The 23,677-nt window shown below is 35.2% G+C and overlaps 1 protein-coding gene across 1 annotated transcript in view; it reads right to left on the bottom strand.

Moving 5' to 3' along the window:
- Positions 1 to 19,319, bottom strand: part of LOC150110654 (glycosaminoglycan xylosylkinase-like) — a 125,830-nt gene extending 106,511 nt beyond the window's left edge. Inside the window, exons 1-2 of the mRNA XM_090400056.1 lie at positions 18,896 to 19,319; positions 10,218 to 10,376 (exon numbers count right to left, since the gene is read on the bottom strand). Of these exons, the coding sequence (XP_090256182.1) occupies positions 10,218 to 10,316 (99 nt within the window). The 5' untranslated portion in view covers positions 10,317 to 10,376; positions 18,896 to 19,319. The remainder of the gene's footprint in view (positions 1 to 10,217; positions 10,377 to 18,895) is intronic.
- Between the last annotated feature and the right edge of the window lie 4,358 nt (positions 19,320 to 23,677).

Below are 23,677 nucleotides of genomic sequence, written 5' to 3'. Positions count from 1 at the left end.
CCAATTTCACATATGCGAAAAAAAAATCAATCCTGAAATGCCCACTGATCAGCTTTTGCAATGAATCTATTTAGTGATAGTGAATTTGGTGTATTTTATTCTACAAATCAGTGCACCGGAAGAGATGCACTGATTGTTCTTTCACTTTACGTATAATAATTGAATAATTTTTTTTCGAATTTTAAAATTTTCAAATGTTTGCTTTGAAAATATTATGTCAAATATTTATATTTTTAAATAATATTTAATGAAATAAATATGTCCTTTTTCTTTCGTTTCTAGCGAAATAGCATTATATGGATCATCACATTTCAGATTTAGAAACGATTTTTTGTTATTCATAAAGACAAAATAAAAAAAAATGTTAAAATGCTAAATTGCCTTACTCGGTTTCCGATTGTGTCTTTTTGGTATCAAAAATTTATATCCAATGATATTTTAGCAGTGATTCTTCCCCTTCGTCATTTATTTATTTATTTGTATTATGCATATTATGATAATATCTAGTGCATAACCTCGTAGATATGTTGAAAATATAATGTGAAAAATATCATATACGGAATGATTCAACATTTTTGCTCATTTTGAAGATTTTCTAATGCTTCCCCCCCTCCTTATTCTCTCCTGGAACTGAATTGCATAACTACTCTAAATTTCTATACAGGTTTGAAAGCTTTTCTAGACAGCACTCAAAATCAATTACTTCATTTTACCATTTTGACAAAAGCTATACGGCAATCAGATTTTATCATGAAGCTTCTAAATCTGTTCTATTTATTTGCAATCTAAAACCAGCTATTCTACTGCCCACTGAAATTATGTGAAATTTTAGAAATAATATGCTATATTTTCACCATGCATAATTGTTTATATGCATACCACACAAAAGAAAGTTCAGTAGTATTATTTGTGTTGGTTTTTCTTTTAAAAAAATCTAAATATTACTTCTTCTGCTGCTGGAAGCTATTTCTGAAATAATCTACGTCTTATAAATACTTGGTAATTCTACAAATCAGTGCACCGGAAGAGTTGCACTGATTGATCTTTCACTTTACGTATAATAATTGAATAATTTTTTTTCGAATACAGAATTTTCAAATGTTTGCTTTGAAAATATTATGTCAAATATTTATATTTTTAAACAATATTTATTGAAATAAATATGTCCTTTTTCTTTCATTTCTAGCGAAATAGCATTATATGGATCATCACATTTCAGTTTTAGAAACGATTTTTTGTTATTCATAAGACAAATAAAAAAAAAATGTTAAAATGCTACATTGCATTACTCGGTTTCCGATTGTGTGTCTTTTTGGTATCAAAAATTTATATCCAATGATATTTTAGCAGTGATTCTTCGCCTTCGTCATTTATTTATTTGTATTATGCATATTACGATAATATCTAGTGCACATCCTCGTAGATATGTTGAAAATATAATGGGAAAAATATCATATACGGAATGATTCAAAATTCTTTTTCATTTTGAAGATTTTCTAATGCTTTTCCCCCCCCCCTTATCCTCTGCTAGAACTCACAGGATTGAAAGCTTTTCTAGACAGCATTCAAAATCAATTACTTCATTTTACCATTTTGACAAAAGATATACGGCAATCAGATTGTATTGTGAAACTTCTAATTCTGTTCTATTTATTTGCAATCTAAAACCAGCTGTTCTACTGCCCGCTGAAATTATGTGAAATTTTAGAAATAATATGCTATATTTTCACCATGCAAAATTGTTTATATGCATACCACACAAAAGATAGTTCAGTAGTATTATTTTTGTTTGTTTTTCTTTAAAAAATTCTAAATATTACTTCTGCTGCTGGAAGCTATTTCTGAAATAATCTGTCTTCTAAATACTTGATAATATCCTCTTAGCCGGAGGAAAAGTTGAAGGCTTATTACTCTCAGTGCTATTGAGAAGAAAGGGGAGAACACTAAAGTGCCCCAGGCTGTAGTGCAGAATATGTCAAGAATGTCTTGTTTCCTTTTCGATTGTTGATTACCTATATTCTAACAGAAATACTGATATTTCGTTTACATGCTTATACATTATTTATGCCAAAATAATTGCTTAATTTATAATGATCAGTTTCATTTTTATTATCAAAAATTAGAAATGAAATCATACAATTATCTTGAAAAAGAGGATTTGAATTATTTTCAAAGAAAAGGTGCATATGTGTTTCATAATCTTCTTTTTTTTTTGGGGGGGGGGATATAGACCTAAGCTATCTGCGGATATTTCAGATAATTTATTTCATAAATCGTTCGCAAGACAGCTGTTACAAACGTAAATCACTTGGGGAACATACCCATTCATTTTAGTGTAAAATAGTAGCAAAGGTTCAGTTACTTTAGATATCTAATCTAGAAGAAAATGTTATGTCTGCTGAGATTAGAATCATATGTGAATAATTTTTCTGACATGATTTCTCTATTCGTTATAATGTAACCAATTTCCAGATTTTTTTCCCTCCTGCAGACTTCATGTTATATGCAGTGATTTCTTCTTTGAACTATAAGAAAAAAAATCAGATAACAGGAGAAAATATGTAGTATTTTCTTTTCCACTGGCTGAATTTACAATGTTCTTTCTTTGTGTTTTGAAGAGAAACTGCAAATGACTTTTTTCTTACTATTTTTGCCATTATAACATCTCATATAATTATAAGAGTAACATTTTACCGTTTTTCTCCCACACGAGAAACAGAAATAAGGTGGTAATAATATTGTTGATTCTGCCAAACTTCATTGTAGCAGAAATTTTTATTACAAAACTTTGTAATATATATATATATATATATATCTCCGAAACAAGAAATTTGGAACCCATATCACATCAATGTTGAGTGTTGGCAAGGTGAAAATGTTCCCGTTATTATTTATATATTTCATTTATTAACTAGGGGGGCTATGCCCAACTCCCCATGTTCCGGTATGGTAGACCAGTTCTCCTTCAATTGTGATAACTCGAAAGGGGGTTCAGCCCCTGAATTCTGATGACTCGAATTTTGAAGACTCGACACTCAGGGTAACCCCTGAGTTTCAAAACGTTTCGATAAACATGACATAAAAAAGCTTATCATTTTATATATATATATATATATAGGGTAGATTTTATTTCATTATTTTTTATTGTTTTGATGAAATACTTTACCTGGAATACTCTTTCCAGTTTCTCTGTGTCATAAAAAGAACTTAACAATTAGCCTTCAAGATGAAAAAGAAACAGTGCATTCGGTTATCCCTCTATCAATATTTGTAGTCCTGAAAAGGACTGTTTTGATGGCCTTGAAAACAAACATTTTTTATTTCATACTGTTCAGAATTTAAAATTCTTGAACAGCGTGGAACACCTTGAAGCAAGGGTAAACACACAAAGCAGTTTTACACTCAGGGCACCAGATTTTTGTTTCCTTTCTGATATTTTTTTTATTACATACATAATATTTGCGTGGAGGTTTTTTTTTTATTAGCCGTTGGTGGTAGATTTTCGGGATAATGGTTGGAGTTAGCAGCGTTCAACCTCAGATGTCTGACAGGATTTCCTGTTTTTCTGCTCGCTGAAGAAGGTGCATGTGCATGCAGCAATGCTTTCGCAATTTCTATTCTGTATTCTAGATATGTTATGGTAGACAAACATTTTTTCTTGTACAGGAGGAAACTGTTCCAAATAACAAAATCCAAACACTTCAAAATTCAAATAACATGTCCAAACACTTTTTTGTAATATTTTTTATGCTGTTTCCTCATTACAGAGTAGAATGATAGCTGCTGATCGCACCTGTCGACTCAACCCATAGTGTCGTTGTATGCACACACAGCAATGGGTTTTTCTTTCTTCAAACCATGCTTCTCCACGGATTCCGCTGATGGATTGTGCAGGGAAGATAGTAGAAAAACATCTTTTTTGTCTTTCCAACGTAGTGCAAAGACTTTCCCTCGCTGATAAGTTCGGATTTCCCCCTTCGATAGCTTTCCTGAAGCCAGATCTGGAGGCATATCTCGCCTTTTTGCATTTACAGTACCATAACTATCTGTAAGATGCTGTAAAAGCAAATCAGCGAGTTCAGGACACATATATAGTAATTATCCATTATAATGCAGTAACCTTTCCCCAGTAAAGGGTCTAGTAACTGCATTACTGCACGCATCGACAAGGGCAGATCCGAATATTTATCGTGCTCGATTACAGTTTGCTTTCCCGTATAAGGTTTGAAATCCCAAAGATATCCACTTTCCGATTCGCAAAGCATAAAAAATTTTACTCCATACTTCGCTTTCTTTTTGGGAATATACTGCTTACATTTCAGTCCACCTTTGAATGGCATAAGGCTTTCATCGATACTCAAGTCTCTCTCAGGAATGTAGAGTGATCTACATTTTTGACGGATTTTCATCAGAAAATCATAAATTTTGTTGAGGACTGGGCAAGGATGTGTTGCCTGATCGTATTCTTCATTATTCTGAAAATGCAAATACTTCATGATGAGACTGAATTGTTTTTCAGTCATAACATCACGAAACATTGGCGTGTTCAGAATCCAGTCTGTAGACCAATACATTTCGAGAGCGGGCTTTCGAAATGTATTTCGAAACTTCGGGTTTTTCACTTTCTTTATTCTGATATTGCATTTGAAGGATGACAGTGATTTTAAATATTAATCACCTGTATCCGAATATCACATAATTTCCTGATTTATAATAATCAGGAAATATGTATATTGTCTGATTTATAATTTGCTAATTTATAATAATCACCACATAGTTTCAGTATCGAAAAATTAAAGTTATGTGGAACAATTACTAGAGAAAAATAACGAATTAAATAAAAACTGTACCTATGTTTCATAACAGTTTTCGGGTGTGTGATAGTAATGCAACGGGGGGGAGGAGGGGTTAAACTATCAGAGGCGAAATAAAGTTCAATTCTATTGTAAAAATATGGAAATGAAATTTCACATTTGATATACATATTTTGAATGATAAAAATAAGCAAATGTATCGCTTACTTTAAAAATTGGAGAATAAAATATCTGAATTATGCAGAAAATATAAATTTAAATCATAACTGTTAATTTCATTTTGTAATGACCAATTATACAAGGAAACCAAGAAAGTGAAAGTACAGATTACTATACAACATGAAGAAAAAATTTAGTAATATGATTAAAGAATTTCATGTTATTCGCTATAAAGCAAAGTTGCTCAAGCGTGTCCTAAAGGAAATCTGTTAAGTATTATTCGATTTCGATGGTTTTGTACAAAAATAAAATTAATATAACTTGGAACGTCGGCAGCCGGTTTTCTTTTCTTTTTTTAAAAGAATATTCCAAATAATTATCGTGAATTAATTTCTGCGAGAACAAAGAAAAATCTTTTGTCTAGTAGCGATTAGAAAAAAATTAGCGCAAAAAAAAAAAAATTAAATTGGTTAAGTGAAGAAATTATGCAAGACCTTTATTTTGTCCAGAAATTAAAATTGTATTGTAGAATAAAAAGAGAAAACAAAAATATAAATAATTTCTCTATTTTTAGTCTATCATATATAACTAAAATCCAGTTCACCAGCATGGAACAAGAAAGTCCGTTTCTTGTTATAGGCAACTGAGAGGCAGCTACGAACGGGAGATAATCCGATTAACCTTTCTCTTCAGCGTGAGGGTTTATCACACCTTCTAATGGACATGACAGTCAAATTGCACTTCTTATCCAGGTTCTTTAAACAGGTGGGCTGAATCTTATCCAGATTTAGTTGGACGTCTATAGACGTCCTAGCCGGTAGGAAGGTTAAAGGAATGCGGAGAACCGACAAGTGATTCTGACCTAATGTCCAACTCACCTTCTCATTGTGCACCCTATTTGGCATCTAGATACTGAACTACGAGGATGGGCAGGCCATTTGGGATTTCTTCTTCGGCACTACAGCCCCATGTAGGACCATGGACTCCCATTTTTGGGTTTCATAACTCACTACGAGGTGGGGTCATTACTCCCATGTTCAACCATGTGTAATTGTCTGTGAAGTGTTGTGTTCTTAAGACCAGTTTGCCTGCTTTGCGGGAGGAAAAACTCCAGATAAACTGGGGAGGAAAACCCTGCAGTTCACACCCAAGACCAGCTAACTTGGCTATTTCAGAGAAAGATTATAAGCTCCTCATGTCAGCAAACACTCCTTTCCCAGGCATATGGTTGCAGAGTGCATAATCACTCAGCTAACTGTGCGGACAATTTGAGATTTAGCTAACCAAATTGTATTCTTATTGGCTTAAATCAAAATATAAAATGATGGTACAACATGACAGAATTTCATGCCGGCTGGGGTGTCGCCCAGTTAAACAAGGCACCCGTTGTTTTTGCCAGGGAACCAGAGCAACCAGCGAAAGGTCAGCTACTACAACAAATTCTAAAACTTACCCCAACTCAACTTCACCAGAGTTCAAGATCGGTACTATCAACATAAGAAGCCTGAATGGCAAAGAAATGGAGCTAACTGAGGAATTGGATAAGTACCAGATCGACATAATATGGGTAACTGAAACAAAAAAAAACAGAAAATTGTTGAGATCTTCCTGAGCAATAATTACAAAATGTTATATTCATGCAGTGACAATCAAGGAAAATAAGGAGTAGCCGCAGTATTCAACATTAAATATCAGGCTAATCTTGAATAGCAGGCAGTCTCAAGTAGAGTGATGTGGGCAAATATCAGAATGGCGAACTGGACAATGAGACTTATTCGTGCCTATGGTCCCACAGAAGGTTCTACTAAGGTAGAAGTGGAGGAATTTTTTGATGCTTTAGAAAAAGCAATTGACATAATGAAAAAGGAAAAGTTAGTCCTTGTTGGGGATCTAAATAGCAGAGTAGGAAACGATCGTCATATATACAAAAATATTTTGAGAAAATTGGAGAAAACAGAAAAACTAATAATAATGACAAATAACTGTTGGATTCTGCTCAGGACATGGACAGGTTACTACTAACACAATGTTCCAACATAAAAATGTGCACAAATTTATATGGAGAAAAAGGGCAAGGAATAAGAAAAGTCTCATTGACTATGTTATTGTTGATAGTGATGTTTTCCCACTGGTGCAGGACACCAGAGTGTACAGAGGATTTGAAATTGGAAGTGATCACCATTTAGTCTTGAGCAAGATAAAATTGAATTTCAAATTGAAAAGAACATATAAGAAAGTTTTAAAGAGAATAAAAGTTGAGCAGCTCTCAGAAATTAACTGTAGATTAAAATACACAAATATTATTCATGAAAAAACGAAAGAGTTTGAGAGCAGGAACCAAACCCTGGAGATTCAGTGGCAAGCCCTGAAGAAAACACTGATTGATTCAGCCAGAGAGGCATGTGGTGAGGTTGTCTGCAAAGGATAGAAAAATCATAACTTCATGGTGGACACAGGAAGTTAAAGAGGCAGTGAAGGAAAAGAAGAAAGCATATCAAAAGTTCCTGCCAAATAAGTCAGCTTGTGCTCTTAGAGAATATCGAGACAAATGTAAGAAAGCTAAACATGGTGTAAAACTGGCTAAACAAAAGTCATGGGAGGACTTTGGCAAGAACATAGAAAATAAATATCAAGAAGGGGGAAAGATATTCTGGAGATTGTTGAAAAAGCTCAGAAATGGAGGAAAGAGTGCTGTAAAAGGAATTAGAGATGATAAAGGTGACATGAAAAAGGAGAAAAAGATATCCTTGAAGTATTGAGTAATTACTTTGAAAAACTGCTAAATGACACAACAGTGATGACAGCACAGTGGCAAAAAACACTGATCAGGCATGCAGTCAGGAATACATATCCATACTTGAAGTAGAAAAAGCCATCAAAAGCCTGAAATGTGGAAAGGCAGCAGGAGTAAATGATATTTGACCAGAAATGCTCAAGTATGGAAGTATAAAAGTTGTACAGCGGCTGCACTGCATAGTTCAGAAGGCCTGGACAGAGGGACGAATTCCAGATGATTGGAGAAGAACTCTCATAGTACCCATATACAAAAAGGAAAATAAAACTGAATGTGAGAATTTTACAGCATTTCATTACTGAGTGTTCCGGTAAGATATATGCAAGTATACTTGAGAAAAGGTTGAAAAGGATTGTGGAAGAGAAGCTTGATTGTGGAAGAGAAGCCTGAATCCAGCTTGTGAAGAACAAGCTGGATTCAGGCCAAATAGAGGCTGTCAGGATCAGATCTTCACTTTACGAAAGATAGTTCAGAAATCATGGGAATATAACAAAGATCTTTATTTAAGTTTTGTAGATCTGGAAAAGATATATGACAAGATGCCAAGAGAGAGAGAGAAGCTATTCCAAATGCTACAGTTATATGGTGTTAATGGGGCATTATATCAAGCAATACTTTATTAGTCTTTATTTAAATTGTAAGTCAGCAGTTAGAATTGAAGGAAGTTCAGGAAGGTGGTTTAATGTTAAATCTGGTGTCAGACAAGGATGTACATTATCACCTCTCTTATTCATCATCTATATGGATCACATTATGATGGAAAGTGGTATTAAATGTGATATCCAAATTGGAGGTGTTAATCTCAGCTCTTTCCTTTATGCAGATGATCTTATACTTCTAAATAATTCCAGTACAAGTCTGCAAGATTCCCTGCCTAAATTTAATAAACTGTTGTAATAGATATCGTATGAAGGTCAGCATTAAAAAGACAAAGACAATGAAAATAGGCAGAAACATTGAAAATATCAACTGCATTGTGAATGGAAAACTTATAGAAGAAGTAAAACATTTCAGCTACTTAGGCACGATTTTTAGTGAAGATGGTAAGTTAAATATGGAAATAGACAACAGAATCAACAAAGCTGGTATGGTAGAAAGTCAACTAAATAAATTTATATGGAATAAGAGAGAAATTAGCCAAAACACTAAATTAGCTATATACAAGACAGTTTTTAAACCAATTTTAACTTATGAATCTGAGAGCTGGGTTAGAAATAAAACACTTGACCAAAGACTAGAGACTGCAGATATGAGAGTCCTGAGAAAGATTAGGGGCATGAACAAATGGGATCAATGGCAATATCATATTAAAAACAAGGATATTAGGAAAGAACTTGACATTGTCAGCATCCAGGAATGCGTTAGCAGAGCTAATCTCAGATGGTATGGTCAACTTAAACAGAATGGACGAGGAAAGATTAGCAAAACAAGTGTTTTCTGCCAGTTGGCAAGAAAAAGACCCAGAGGAAGACCAAGATATAGGTGGATTGATACAGTACAAAATGCCTTAGAAGATAGAAATATAAGATCTGATAATGTTGGAGTCTTGACAGGTAACAGACTGATTTGGAGGAAAATTGTAGATAGGAAGTTAGTAATGATGTAAATTTTTCATGTAGTATTATCGTATCCTATACACCCCTTGAGGGTATATATATCAGGAATTTGATGATGATGATGATGACGACTGTTTTGTAAAATGTTCCATTTACCTCATATAACTGTGTGTTCTGAAAAGCTTTTCTCTGGGCATACTGCTATGCATGTTTTTTTCCAGATCTACAAAACTTAAGAAGAGCTTCATGTTGTATTCCCACAATTTCTCAACTATTTGTCAGAAAGTGAAAATCAATCTTGATAACCTCTATTTGGTGTGAACCCATCTTGTTCTTCTCCAAATTTCTTCAACACAATTTTTCTTAGCCTCTTACTTATCTTCATTTGAAAAACACTATAAAGATTCTTGACATCTCAGGAGGAATTTCATCTTTTCGACCAAAAAACAAATGTCATATCATCATGACTGAGTTGCTTCAAACTGCCATGACAATCCTCACATTCATTTAGTATCCAAGTGAATACAATACATACTAAGAAGGTGTACCTTGGAAGTGAGGATCTGACATTTCAATCCCTAATAAGTGGTTAAGTTTGCACTACTTATTTCAATACTTAACAAGCAGTGCAATTTATACACATTTCATTAATACATGCAATGCATTAAATTACACTACAAATAATGTATACTACTTCACATTAAAATAAATATTAATTTACGTGGGTGTGTATCTGTGTTAAATCATTCAGCATCATGAAAACCCTACAAGTTTCTCTTCAGAATTATTTATTTTTAATGACTTATTGTGTGGTAATTATTTAAATTATTTTTTTTATGTGAGAATGATATTCTTATAAAATTAAAATTATATCACATACTTGCAGTTACTTACCTGTAACTCGGGATGAGAAAAGTGAAAAAACAATCCAAACCCAATCACCATAAATACACAAGTTCCTAATATTGCTGCAATGCGAACCTTCAGCTTCATTTCTGAATTATGGAGGCAGGTACAGTTTCCTGTACATCAACTTCATTCATTTTTTACTCTCTTAAAAGAAATAATGTCAGTGTTATTTCCTTTTTAATAAAGTAAAACAACTTAAAAAAAAGCTTTCAATTTTTACTAAATATCTTGTAAACCAGCTTAGAATTTTTTGTAATAAATAAATAATTTCTTACGATGCAATAATAAAATTATATAAGGAAAATGAACCAATTATCATTGCATTCAAAAGAACTCTTCCTTATAGGTGTATGAATAGGTAAACCCATAAAAAAATGCCCATTTTAATATCATCATCATTATCACGAACAATGGGCTCATTGCCTGTTGGTGTCCAATGCCTCCTTCACTATCTTCCTCCATCTTTCTTGACATCTCAGAGAATGTCAATAGAAGGAATCTATTGACATTCTTCTTGAAAACTACAGTTTGAGGAACACTTCATAAAGAAGGCAGTTCCAAAGAAAGAAAGAAAGAACAGAGATAGATGGAACAAAAGAGGAAAATAGGTTTGGTGCATTTGCACCAAACCTATTTTCCTCTTTTTGCTCATTTACAGTTTACTTTTACATTTACTTTTTGTTCATTTACAGTTGCACTGTAAATGAACATTTGACAGCTGCCATTTGTGTTCTAGTGAAGTGAAGGAATGATAGAGGCAATTCAGTGGAGTGGTGTCCAGTGAAGTATCTCAAAAAAAGACTAAGCTGAAACAGATCAGTGAGACAGTGGTTGAAGTGAAGCAGCAAGAGAAGGATCATCTATTAAGAATGTTACTCTCTTCTGTGAACAGCAAGAATTTTATTGAGGGTTTTGATGCATCACCTCAAAACATGTGAACAGTACTCTACGGATATGCAGATTTAGAAATTTTAAAGAAAGTTAGTAAGCTGGGTAAATGAAAAGTAGAATCATAAGAAAGGATGACTAGTTTTTAGTCTGAGGATGCTATCGATATAATGTGTTAATACCAGGGAAGGACAAAAAGTACACTTCAGTCCAAGGAGAGAGAGATCTAATCCTTTGGTGATTTGTGTGTTATTGTTAATAAAAGAAAATAAGCTGAAAATGTTTCTGGGGGGAAAAAAAAAAAAGGCAAGTCAGTGCTTTGGCAGCAGTGAAGATGATTAAGTTATCCTCATCCCATTGAAGAATGGCATGGAGATCAGTGTTTAAAGGCAAATGGTTATACATAATCTTGAAGTTCTGGATATTGGAGTGCTCTAGAGTTTGTGAAATTAGTAGGAAGAATGGAGTGCACTGTCATTAACAAAACTACCTGCAAGATTACTGATCAATGAGAAGGTAATTTATATACAGGAGAAAGAAGAGAGGTGACAGGATGGAGTCCTGATATACTCCTACATTAGTGGAGAAGTATGAGATAAGAAGTCATCCAATGCAACATACAGTAAATGACAAGAGAAGTTGGTTAATTTGTTAGGTTATTTTGTATTTATAGCTGAAGCAATGAAGCCTTTTCTTTTTTTTTTTTAATGTAAATCCTATCCATGAAAAGTTGTAAACATAACGTAGATATAGTACAAGTGCGCTGTGGTTAGATAATCCAGCAGTGATCTCATGCTGAATAATGAAAGCTGCTTACCACCAAAAGCCTTTATTATGAGCTTTAACAAAAGCCACAGTACTAATGTACTAAATATATACACCATTTCACAGGCAAATGACAAGAAAAAAATAAATAAATAAAACAAAATAAAAAGGATGACATTATGAAGGAATGGACAGAGTTGAGTTGGTTCTTGGCTAGGATAGTGACGGTGCCAAAATACAGTAATTTGAAACAAATAACTGATGCTTTGCACTAAAGCAGTGTTTCTCAAACTTCACATATCTGCGTACCCCTTCTTAAATTTTCATTATTACCAAGTACCCCCTTATCAAATAATAAATAAACAAATATATTTCATTGAAAATGTCTATTTTATTTGAATTTATATGTAAGAGGATATGGAGTTTGAGTTAAATGCTAATTCTCTTCAACCGAATTCCATAATATCTGAAACACATTCACTATATAGGTATATATTTCTTAGTTTTAACATATTCACAACGGAGTGGTGTCAAGCAAAACCATATGTCGCACTGGCAACAAGGTTTTGCTCGAGTCTATACAGCAGTTTTGTAGGAGAGGAGAAGTGATTCATTAGTTAGTGCCATTTTTATTTCAGTTGTCTCTAATTGCAGTATTTGTTGAGAAATATGATTCCATGCATTAATGATGCATAGGCCGAAAATTGCCATGTACCCCCTGAAGACCTTTCACATACCCCTGGGGGTAAGCATACCACACTTTGAGAAACACTGCAGTAAAGGAAAGAGCTGGCATCAGAATTAGCGACAGCTGTGGGTATGAAGCCTTAGCTGCTGGAAAAAAATAAGTTGGAAGTAAAGGAAAATAGTGTTGTTGAAAAGTCAATGTGTTGCCCACATGTAACACTAGTGAGTTGAGAAGGAGAAAAGAGATAGTGAATAGCAAGATGTTGCTATTCACTGAATCTGTGGAATGAATTTGAAGGGAAGTTGGAATAGTTTAAAGTTGATGTATTGCATTTGAATGGGGTTGGTGCTGGGCATTTAGAAAAGCTATTGTTTGCTGAGAAGGTGCAGAAACAAGAAGTAAATGCAGCTAACAATCAAAGGGTACTTGCGAAGCAGGATAGCAGAGCCAAATGGGTTGTACAGAAGACAGAGCATGGATACAAAGTTAAAGGTGCAATTGGGGCAGGACAAGATAATTAAATGCATAAAAGTGATGATGAGACAGATATATTGGCATTCTGAGTCAGGATCAGGGATACAAGAATGGTCAGATATAAGAGAGATGTATGGTATAGAGGCTAGAGTAGAGAATGTTGGTAGAATGACCTGAAAGACACAGGGATTGTCATGTTTGTATACAAATTAAAGAATTCTGGATAAGAGAGCTGAGTTTGTTGCCTTGAGTCAGTATGTCCAAAAATAATCAGTATAACTGGAGTTTAGTTGTCTGTGGATGATGTGCTGTAGAGAATAGAAATGGAAAGATATACAGTTTTCTGGAGGAATGACCAGCTATAATATTAATATGTGCAAGGATTTGCATTCTGGAGTGTTGCTCTACTGCAGGAAGCGGATGAGATTAATTCCCTTCAGGAAGATTTGAATAGACTTTTTACTTGGACAAAGGAGTGGCGTTGTAGATATTAATATCAGTAAGTGCAAGGTGTTGCATTTTGGAGTGCAGAAATATAAAGCTGCGTACTACATTGACGGTACCGTACAGCAGGAAGCGGATGAGATTAAAGATTTGGAGGTGACGGTAGCCTGAAGTTTAGAAAGCATATTTAACATATGCATAAGAGTAAATTATAAGTATAACAACATGTAAAAATAAAGAAGTCACAGGGCCTCTTTACAAGGCCTTGCTATGTTTCTCTGTGATTCATCTGACCAATATACTATCTATTCCCATCCTCTGCAGTTTACATCAACTTTTCACATGGTAATCTATCAAATGCTTTTGCAAAGTTCAAAAATATCACTGCACATGATTCTCCCTTATCTAACACACTCATTACCATATCATAAAATGTAGGTAAATTATTAAAACAAGACCTATCCTTCAAAGATCCATGCTGACTGTCATAAAGAATACTGTGTCCATCAACCCAATCTTGTATTCTATTCCTAACCAATCTCTCCAACACCTTGGCTACAGCAGCAATTATACAGGCTGGTCTATAATTGGAAGCATCTGTCCTAGAACCATGCTTATGGAGTGGTAGTACTATTTTGTCTAATTTCTACTCCTTAGGAACCTTACTCACTGCAAGGCATTCATTAAATAACCAGCCTAAGGGAATAGCTAACTGTTATGCACATTCCTTAAGAGTACATCGTGATATGTCACACATTCCCACAACTTTATTAATATCTAACCAATTCTACACTTGATACAACTCTGATTCTTTGACTTCCAATTCTCCTGATACATGCTTCCTTATTTTGCATAGCATCATTACACCAGTATGATATATGTTGATAAAGTGCTCATTCAATAATTCCACTATATCCTTTGCAACAGTCACTCTGCTGCCATGACTATCCACCAGTGTCAACTTGCAATAATTACTCTTTCTGACTACAGAGCTTAACATATAGCAGAATTCCTGTGAATCAACCATGGCCTGACCAGCCAATCTCTTCTCATACTACACCTTTTCTTTTTTTTATGCCCATCACCTTCCTAGCCTGCACTTTATACTCTTCATGGATTCGATCGCCATAAATTCTCTTGTATCTTCTCCATAGTATTTTCTTTTCCAACACTGTTTGTTTGATTTCACTCCTACTCTATTTACTTGCTTAACCCTTGGTATACAGTTATACACTGCGTTTGTCAGATACTGCCATATGAATTTCTACACTGCCAACATCTTTTCTGCACAGCTTTCTATCCATTGTGTTGAGCTAGCTGACTACAGAGTTTCCAGTAATCATCCACCCTATACTTCCACATATCTGTTTTTGGCAGTAACCTTTTCTTGTTTCACGACTTACCCAACATGTACCTCATGATCGCAATCACCAACTGGCGGCAGTGTCAATACCTCATTAACGACTACATCTTGTGAAGTTATCACCAAATCCAAAATATTAAAGCCTCTAGTTGTTCCTCTTTCCATTCTATATTCATGTAATTCAAGTTTCCCATCAAGATCACCTTCTTTTTACATGCCCAACCAATTTTCCTAAACATTTCACAATCGGTATTCTCTATATTCCTTGGCCTATAACAGCATCCTATCAGATATATTAGCCTGTTAATTTCAACTTTACACTTCACACGTTCACAATCTGTGCAGATATTATCAAATTTCACATTTTGTGGACACAATTCCTGTGCAATCATTTACAGCACTCCCCTCCTCACTCTTTTCACCTTCTGGAAAATTGTATATCCTTTTATTTCTATTCCCAAAGGAAAAAGGACTTGTTGAAGGAAAAGGACAGATTAAAGGAATTCAAACCATTTGTAGTGGAAAAATTAGTCAAAACAACTGTCATATTGTTCTAAATTGTTTTGACTAATGTTTCCACTAAAAATGGAATGTCCAAATTTCTGCAACAAATATATGATTTGAGACTTTTAACCTGTTGAGAGGTGGTTACAGGGTTGACACTGGGGAGTTCTTTCACTTGGTTGAACAGCAGGAAGGAGTGATGACAAGAGACCATCCCTGGAAGTTATGAAAGGAAACTGTGAGCAAGAGGGTGAGGAGTGGTTTCTTTGCATGGAGGGTGGTTGAACCATGGAATGCATTGCCTGATGAGAGCGAGAATGGTCAATGAGTTCAAGGAGTGGTATGATAGACTTTGTGTTTCTTAGGGGGGACCTCCCCTCGATGAGTCATCGATAGACTTTGTGTTTCATAGGAAGGCCCTCCCATGATGAGTCTTTTGACTCCATGGAGGCCTGAATAATAATAATAATATTGTGCAGGTGTTGCGTTATCATATTTGTTATCTAATTTTGCTGTAAAAAAAAATCATCCCTAAAATCGTATTCACACTGAGATCTTCATTTAACCATTTGCTAATTAGAATCAGCAGTTTGTCAATTAGGTTATAAACAGACAATAAATTATATGCAGTGTTGATGGTCATTCATAACATAAATTCATGAAGTTGCACAACTCGCATTCTCTCAGTTTTTCTGAATAACTAACTAATGCCTTAATATTTCCTCAGTTACTCATCTCTCTGTTCATAGGTATTGTTCCTGTGACATGGCATCTGCAATTCTCCACTCTCGGGCTTATAATAACAGAAGTAGGAGATTCCCCAAAATCATAGTTCTACCACTAACCAACCAACTTGGTTCTTTTCATCTATGTCTTCAATAACATCTGCCTCTATTTTTCATAACAGTTTTCCCTTCAAAATATACTCAAGAACTATAATCACCATCTATTTAAAAATGAATAATAGGTTCCTCCCCTCTTAATCCAACAATATGTTGACCATGAGCTTCACAAAACTGTTCGTCCTCATCCTTGATCATGAACAGCATCAACTTCCTGAAGTACTTTCACCAATGTACACAGCATTACACTTCTGCACTCTGAAGTCCAGGTTAGTATCTAACTCTTCCTGAAAGTATATAGCATCAGCATCATTTCTTATAGTTCTTCCCAAAACAACATATTAAGTGAAGAGATATGAAACAAGATTAATAATAAATTATATCAGATTCCTCATTGCAAAAAGTTGAAAACTTTTTGAAATGTACTTCTTAGAATGAACTACAAAATGTCTGTCAGTTTTTTTGTAATTATTATTATTATTATGGTACTGATAAAATAAACTATGAAAGCAAAACTGTAAGGAATTATCTCCCATGAAATATCATCAGGGTTATCTCAGAAAAACTGCTTTTAAATATCATTAAAATGAATTTTACAAACAATTAAAAATAAGATGATTGACAAGTTTTTCTAATTCAGGATCTAAGTGCAAATTACATAATGAAAAGAATATAGCTTACACAAAACTAAACACTATAAAAATATGGAAGGGCAAGACAAGTTGCAAACTGAGTATTAGCATTTATCATATGTTGTTTTGTAGTGTTTTCAGTTGAGTATTGGAATAATTAAACTTGGCAGTATTTAGAGGTTAGATCACAGATTTCTATATACATATCACAAAATTATGCCAGTCAATTAAATCACTATGAAGGAGCAGATGATAAATACTGCATTTGCAACTTGCACGTTTGTATAGTGTCATAGCTCTAGTTTTAATTTAGGCTATATTCTTTGCATTATGTAATATGCACTTGCATTCCAAAGAAAGTGCCAGCTACTGAGTTGTCAAACTTATCTGTTATCTCATTTTTAATTTTTTGTAGTTTCCTTTTCCCCATTCATGTGTGATCTCCTACCAGGTGGTTGACTACCATGATGTGACTCATGAGGACATGTGAGGGCCCTATCTCTTCCACATATTGTCATGAGTATTCATGGCTATAAATCCACGTACATTCACAGGGCCAGTTTGCCTGTTCTGAGGGATGAAAAATTCGAGTTTTCATTTAACGAAATTAAAATCAGTTTTCATGATATAACCCTGGAATGACTTCTAATGGGACTATATTGATCAAGTACATATAATAAACAACTGTTATACCAACTAGTTTCACCAACTAAGGCTGTTGGCATCTTCAGGGTACATAACTGATGTAAGGCACTAAAAAGTAAAAAACTGTTACAAACTATAATGAACCGATTCCAATTATATTAGACAAAGAACAGAGTGCATACAATACATGCATAGAGCATGCATGATCTCACATGTTATTTAGGAACGTTCTATAGTTGGCACTGTAATTGTTGACAAGTGAGATCATGCACGCTCTATGCATGTATTGTACGCACTCTGTTCTTTGTCCAATATAATTGGACTCAGTTGATTATAGTTTGTAACAGTTTTTTACTTTTTAGTGTCTTACATGAGTTATGTACCCTGAAGATGCCAAAAGCTTTAGTTGGTGAAACTAGCTGGTATAACATAGTTCTTTATTATATGTACTTGATCAATATAGTCCCATTAGAAGTCATTCCAGAGCTTTTATGGTCAAGAAAATTAAACGTTTTTTAACATGATATAACTCTGATATCATGTCCATTACAATTTTGATACATTTAACGTTTCTTCCAACCTCCCAATAACCAATATTCCACAGTCCAAATATTGCCTTGATTATACATCTCTGAATCCCTCTCCATCTTAATGGAAACTACATGACCAAGTTTGAGGACAAAAGTTCATGTGTGTCTGGGTGAAGAATATATGCCTACTTAAAAATGGCATAATCACCTGCCTATTTCTACTTGTCAATGTACTTGTTATCACTGCAGGAAGAACATGCACTGTGTAACTTTCACAGCACTTGCAGCATGCCTCTTTGAACTTCATATCGGAGAACTGAAGAAAATACTCATTCAGATAATGAAAGAAAGATATTAAACTCATTTTAATATCTCCTCTGAAAATATGAGAGTTGGAATATGAAGATGATGATCACTGTTGACCATTGCATTTAAATATTAATTAAACATCTTATATAACGCTTCAGAATTAAATCATCTAAATGTATTTGCTAATAAAACTTTTTAACTGTATTAAATTTTCAAAAGTACAATTTCAATGCATTTCCTTACATATCTGGGCTTAACTGCTATGCGATAAATTTTTCTACATGGACCTTATTATAAGATTCATGCAGAAAAATTTTCCTACATCAAGAATCACATTAATACAGAACAAATAATAGAAAAAATACTGTAACTCAGAGAAAGTAAAACTAAAATTGAGTCACTGGGTGATCTGAAAAGGGAATTCAAGTAGCACATACAAATTATATTATTACTATATGGGTACCTCCAGAATCCCAGAAATATGTATATTTCTTTAATTCTGGAGTAATGTGTATATTGTACAGAATGCTTTTCTTGATCAAGTTGCTTATACTAAATATGATGAACTACTGAACTAACCTCTTCTTCGGCTTCTCTTTCATTCTGTCATGAGTCCCCAGAATTCTGGGGACTGTATTTTTTACTCCCCATTTCTTCTATTGCTCACTTAAATCGCAATTCTATTTCCTATTCACTGTGTGCTACTCGGTCTTCCGCAGAATCGTTTTTTTTTTCATTATAACTCAAAATTACTACATGCATTAGTCTTCGACAAATATCACAATCCGATAATGACGCAAAGGTAAGGTTGCTGAACTAGAAATTAAAAAGCGAACAGCAGTAATGAAAATGAGAAATCAAGATAAACAGAGGAAATAGCTCAGGAAGGGAAACATCACTTGTAACTTATTCGATGATTATCGTGTTTATTGTAATATAGACAAACTAGTTTGTTCGAATATTCCTGCGTAAATATCTCAGAAAAGCCAACATTTAATACTTAAGATGCATATAAGCCATGCGCCAACTGACTGCTTTTTTTTTTTTTTTTTGTCGAATGTCAGCTGATTTAGTAATGAAGTGCTAGGAATAAATCGCGAAGAAATTTAGAAAAATAAATAACAAAGTGTCATTGGTAGCTTTCATTAGACTACTCGAGGCAATTTGCACAGTAATTTTTTATTCGGGCAGTACGATATTATTGTGGGATATGTCTGTAGAGTTATAAATGAAACGGGAAGAAATCTTTTCCTACAATCATCAAATTACCAACTGACGATTTGAAATCCGCATGTGCGTATTTCAAATCGTTAGTTAATCTCCTCCAATGCGCAATCCGTAGACGTAAGAGTAACTCTTCGTCTTCAGTCTTAACCTTCCATCGAACACCTGTTTTGCTAACCTCTCATCTCCAATTCTGTGAGTGACAATATTACCTGAGATAGCATACGCTTTCATGTAGGGTCACCGGTAGAGGTTATTATTATTATACCTACCAAGAAATTTAAGACACATAGACAACTACAGAACATTAAAACATGAAGTCCGGAAAATATACCAATATACACATCACAAATATACTCATCACAAATCACCAGCATCCAGCGAATGGGAATTCTGCTTTTGACAAACTAAATCTAAAATAATATACGTCCGCATAACGCATAACGGTACTGACTTGATGGGTGAAGCATAAATGCTTTTCATATTCCCCTCCATCTGAAAAGGAAAGTTCTTTGGGTGGAGAATTATTGAGCTTTAAGCTCGCCCTGAAAGGGCAGTGAGATTAACTCTGTTCAGCTGAGCATAGAATTGACTTGGGTCTCTTGTATTTGCAGAAATCTGCTTCATTATAGTCTGAAGCTTGCTTGATCAGTGGGTTCGGATGATTAATTGTCTTATTGAAGAACTTTTCAGCTAGGTCATGAAGAAGAGTTGTGATGTAGGGAATGCTGACGTCTCTGTGAATTTGGGAGTTTCTGATAAACCATGGAGCATCTAAACTCATTCTCAGACATTTGTTTTGTATTCTCTGCAGCTTCTGAATATTTGTCTTCGAAGTATGACTCCACGCAGGAGATGCATAAGTTATGACTGGGCGTATTACCATCTTGTATATGAGCAGTTTGTTCTGAGTATCTAATTTACTTTTTCTGTTGATCATGGGGTAGAGCTGTGCTATTGCTTTAGACGTCTTTGAACTTATGTGTTCTATATGGTTGGTGAATTGTAGTTTTTTATCCAGAATTACTCCAAGATATTTGACTGTATTCTGCCATGGGACTTTAACACCTAGTAAATGTATATCTTCCTTGATTTGAGGCTTTTTTCTGGTGAACAGTATGGCTGAGCTCTTCTGTGGATTGGTTTGAATTCCCCAGTCCATAAACGATCTTTCCAGCGTGTGAATGCTGCTTTGGAGTCTCTTAATAGCCAGTTTTGGGCTGAGAGATCTTGCTAATAATGCAGTGTCATCAGCATATAATGCAGTGATTGTTGAGCTTGGGTTTTGAGGGATATCAGCAATATACAATAGATAGAAAACAGCAAGGGGGCCAAGAGTGAGCCCTGCGGTACTCCTGCTAGAACCTTGCATCTGGTTGATACAGTTTCATTTATTTTGACTTGCATGTATCTGTCTCTGAGGTAAGAGTGAATTATTTTAACTAGATTAATAGGTATATTGAATGCGATAAGCTTGTAGACAAGACCTTGGTGCCACACCTTATCAAAAGCCTTTGCAGCATCTAAAAAGACTGCAGCTGTATGAAGATTCCGGTTGAAGCCTTCGGAAATGTATTCGATCAGCCTGTGGATCTGCTGAACGGTGGAATGGTTTTTTCTGAATCCAAATTGCTCATTTGGGATTATATGTAGCTGGTCCGTTTGTGATTGAAGTCTAGTAAGGACTACTTTTTCTGCAATCTTTCCAAGGTTAGACAAAAGACTGATAGGTCTGTAGTTTTCAGGGAGTTGAGCGTTTTTTCCCATCTTTTTGATTGGTGTGACATCTGCTATTTTCCATGCTAAAGGGAAATACTGGAATCTGAGGATGGCATTCATTATGTTGACTAGATGTACAATGGATTTTCTGGGGAGTAGTTTAATTATTCTGTTCGTAATTCCATCTGGGCCTGGAGCTTTATTGTTGTTCAGGTGGGTTATGATGTTTATAACTTCTGTTGGAGAAGTAGGTGTGAGATATTCTAGATCATCTTTTTGTTCTGTTATGGCCTGCCTAACTCGGCGGTGAATCTTATAGATGAGATTGATGTTCAAATTTTCATATGAGAGGTTGCATTGACTTTCCAAGCTGTCGGCTAGAGCCTCTGCTTTTTCCCCATCATTGTGAGCTATTCCTTTCGAGGTTTAAATTGGGGTAAAAGTTGCCTTTTGGTACGGAAGGTTCTCAGAAACTTCCATATGGAGTTGTCCTCAGGGTTTAATTTTGTTAGCTTAGATTCCCACTCTTGGTTTCGATGTGTCTGGAGGGCTTCACGTACTTGTCTGTTTAATTTGTTCAAATTTGCTTTATCTTGAGGGGATCTTGTGTTATGATACCGCTTTCTGGCTTTGTTTTTCAGTCTGATTAAATCCATAATTTCCTCGGGGATCCGTCCACTAGGGTGAGAAACTGTGGTTTGGGTAACTGCCTTTATTGGATTTTTGATTTGATTGGTAAAGTTGTTTACAGCCATTTCTATCTCCTCTTTAGTGTGAATAGTAGGGACTGGGCCAATGTGATCAGGTAAGATTCTGGTGAGTTTGTCCCAAGATATGAAAGAGTGGGGAGGGGAGAATTGTTCTTGTGTGCCAAGTTTAAGCAGAATAGGGTTGTGATCTGATGAAAGTTCATTTATTGCTTCCAGCTGGTATTGGTATCTGATGTTTTTGAGGACAACTATGTCAAGTACATCTGAACTTCCAGTTGAGTTATGATGGGTGGGCTCTGTAGGTCAGGTTACAACAATAGAATTTTGCGTTGCGTAATGGTTTAGAATTCGACCTTTGTCATTGATTGTGGAGCTATGCCAGGCTGTACGTTTGGCATTAAAGTCACCAGCCATGATGATGGAGTCGGAGAAGCCGAGAATGGGGTCCAAATCGGATACCAGCAATGGAATGCTGGGTGGATTATATACAGCGTAGATTTTGATATTTCCAGCGTTCTTGGTATTAACTTCTATGCCTGTTATCTCTAGGTTCTTGGTTTGGGGGTTGCTCAGAACATTGTGACTTAGGTAGTTTTTAATGTATATAGCTGTTCCTCCTCCACTTCCAGTTAGTCTATCTGTTTTATACATAGTATAGTTCCGTAATTTGGGATTATTAGCTGGCCTGAGATGTGTTTCGTTTACCAGTATTATATCAGGATTATGCCTGTGAGAGAACTCTTGTAGTTCTAGGGTTTTATTGCTGAGTCAGTTGGCATTCCATGCCGTGATCATGATAGAGTTGGGATGGAATTTTCTTCTATTCATTGTTGAGGGCCGTCAGAATTGAGTGGGTACCTTGTAGGAATCTTTTCGTGGAGGATGGTGAAGGATTCGTCAAACTAAATTCTTGTAACATGGTAGCTAGTGAGGCAGTTAGTACTGAAGTAAGATTTGAGCCTATATGTTCATGAGATGGAGTAGTCTTTGTTTGAGCTGCCTCTGCATAAGTTTTAGGCATTTGTTTCCTTTCTTGAGTTGTTGCGCTACTGATAGTTTGGGCTGGGGTGTGATTAGCACGGCTGGCTTGAGCATCGCTGAATTGTGTTGGAGGGGTAGTTTTTTGTAACCCTCGGTTATTTGGGTGTGTAATGCATCCCTTGTAGTTTGCAGGGTGAGGTCCTCCACAATTTGCGCATTCAGCTGGAGTGGATCTTGGTTTTGTGCAAATGACTGTCTGGTGGCCCTCGCCACATTTTAAACATCTGTAATTTGCTTCCAGAGATTTTTGGGCATGGCCAAACCTTTGGCACCTATGGCACTGCCCAGCCATCGACTTCTTTCTTAGTGGTTCAATAGAAATTCTGAGGCCACATATCGTTGTTAATTCATAAATCTCTTTCTGTGTCTTATCAATTTCTACGAGTATTAGTGGCATTGGTCTTTTATCTGCCCTGAGCATCCTGCTCACTTTCACTGGTGTTAGGTTCCGAGTCATGAGATCAGTGGTGACTTCTTCACAGGTGACACCCTCGGTCACTCCGCGAAGCACAACCTTGAGATTTTTCTCGCTGGGTAAAGCAAAAGTATGATATGGGAGACTTTTGTTATCCATTAGTCTTGTTAGCTGTCTGTAGTCAGTGACTGAGGCTGGTTGGAGTTTGACTCCTTCATCTTGATTTTTTGCCCAGGAATATGCAATTTTGTG

This window comes from Typopeltis vanoorti, chromosome 1, assembly GCF_054136105.1.
Source record: "Typopeltis vanoorti isolate ZY-2024b chromosome 1, IOZ_Tvanoo_1.0, whole genome shotgun sequence".
In the NCBI taxonomy this organism is placed as follows: domain Eukaryota; kingdom Metazoa; phylum Arthropoda; class Arachnida; order Uropygi; family Thelyphonidae; genus Typopeltis; species Typopeltis vanoorti.
The sequence above is the reverse complement of the archived record's forward strand: the minus strand, read 5'-3'. Positions and strand labels throughout refer to the sequence as shown.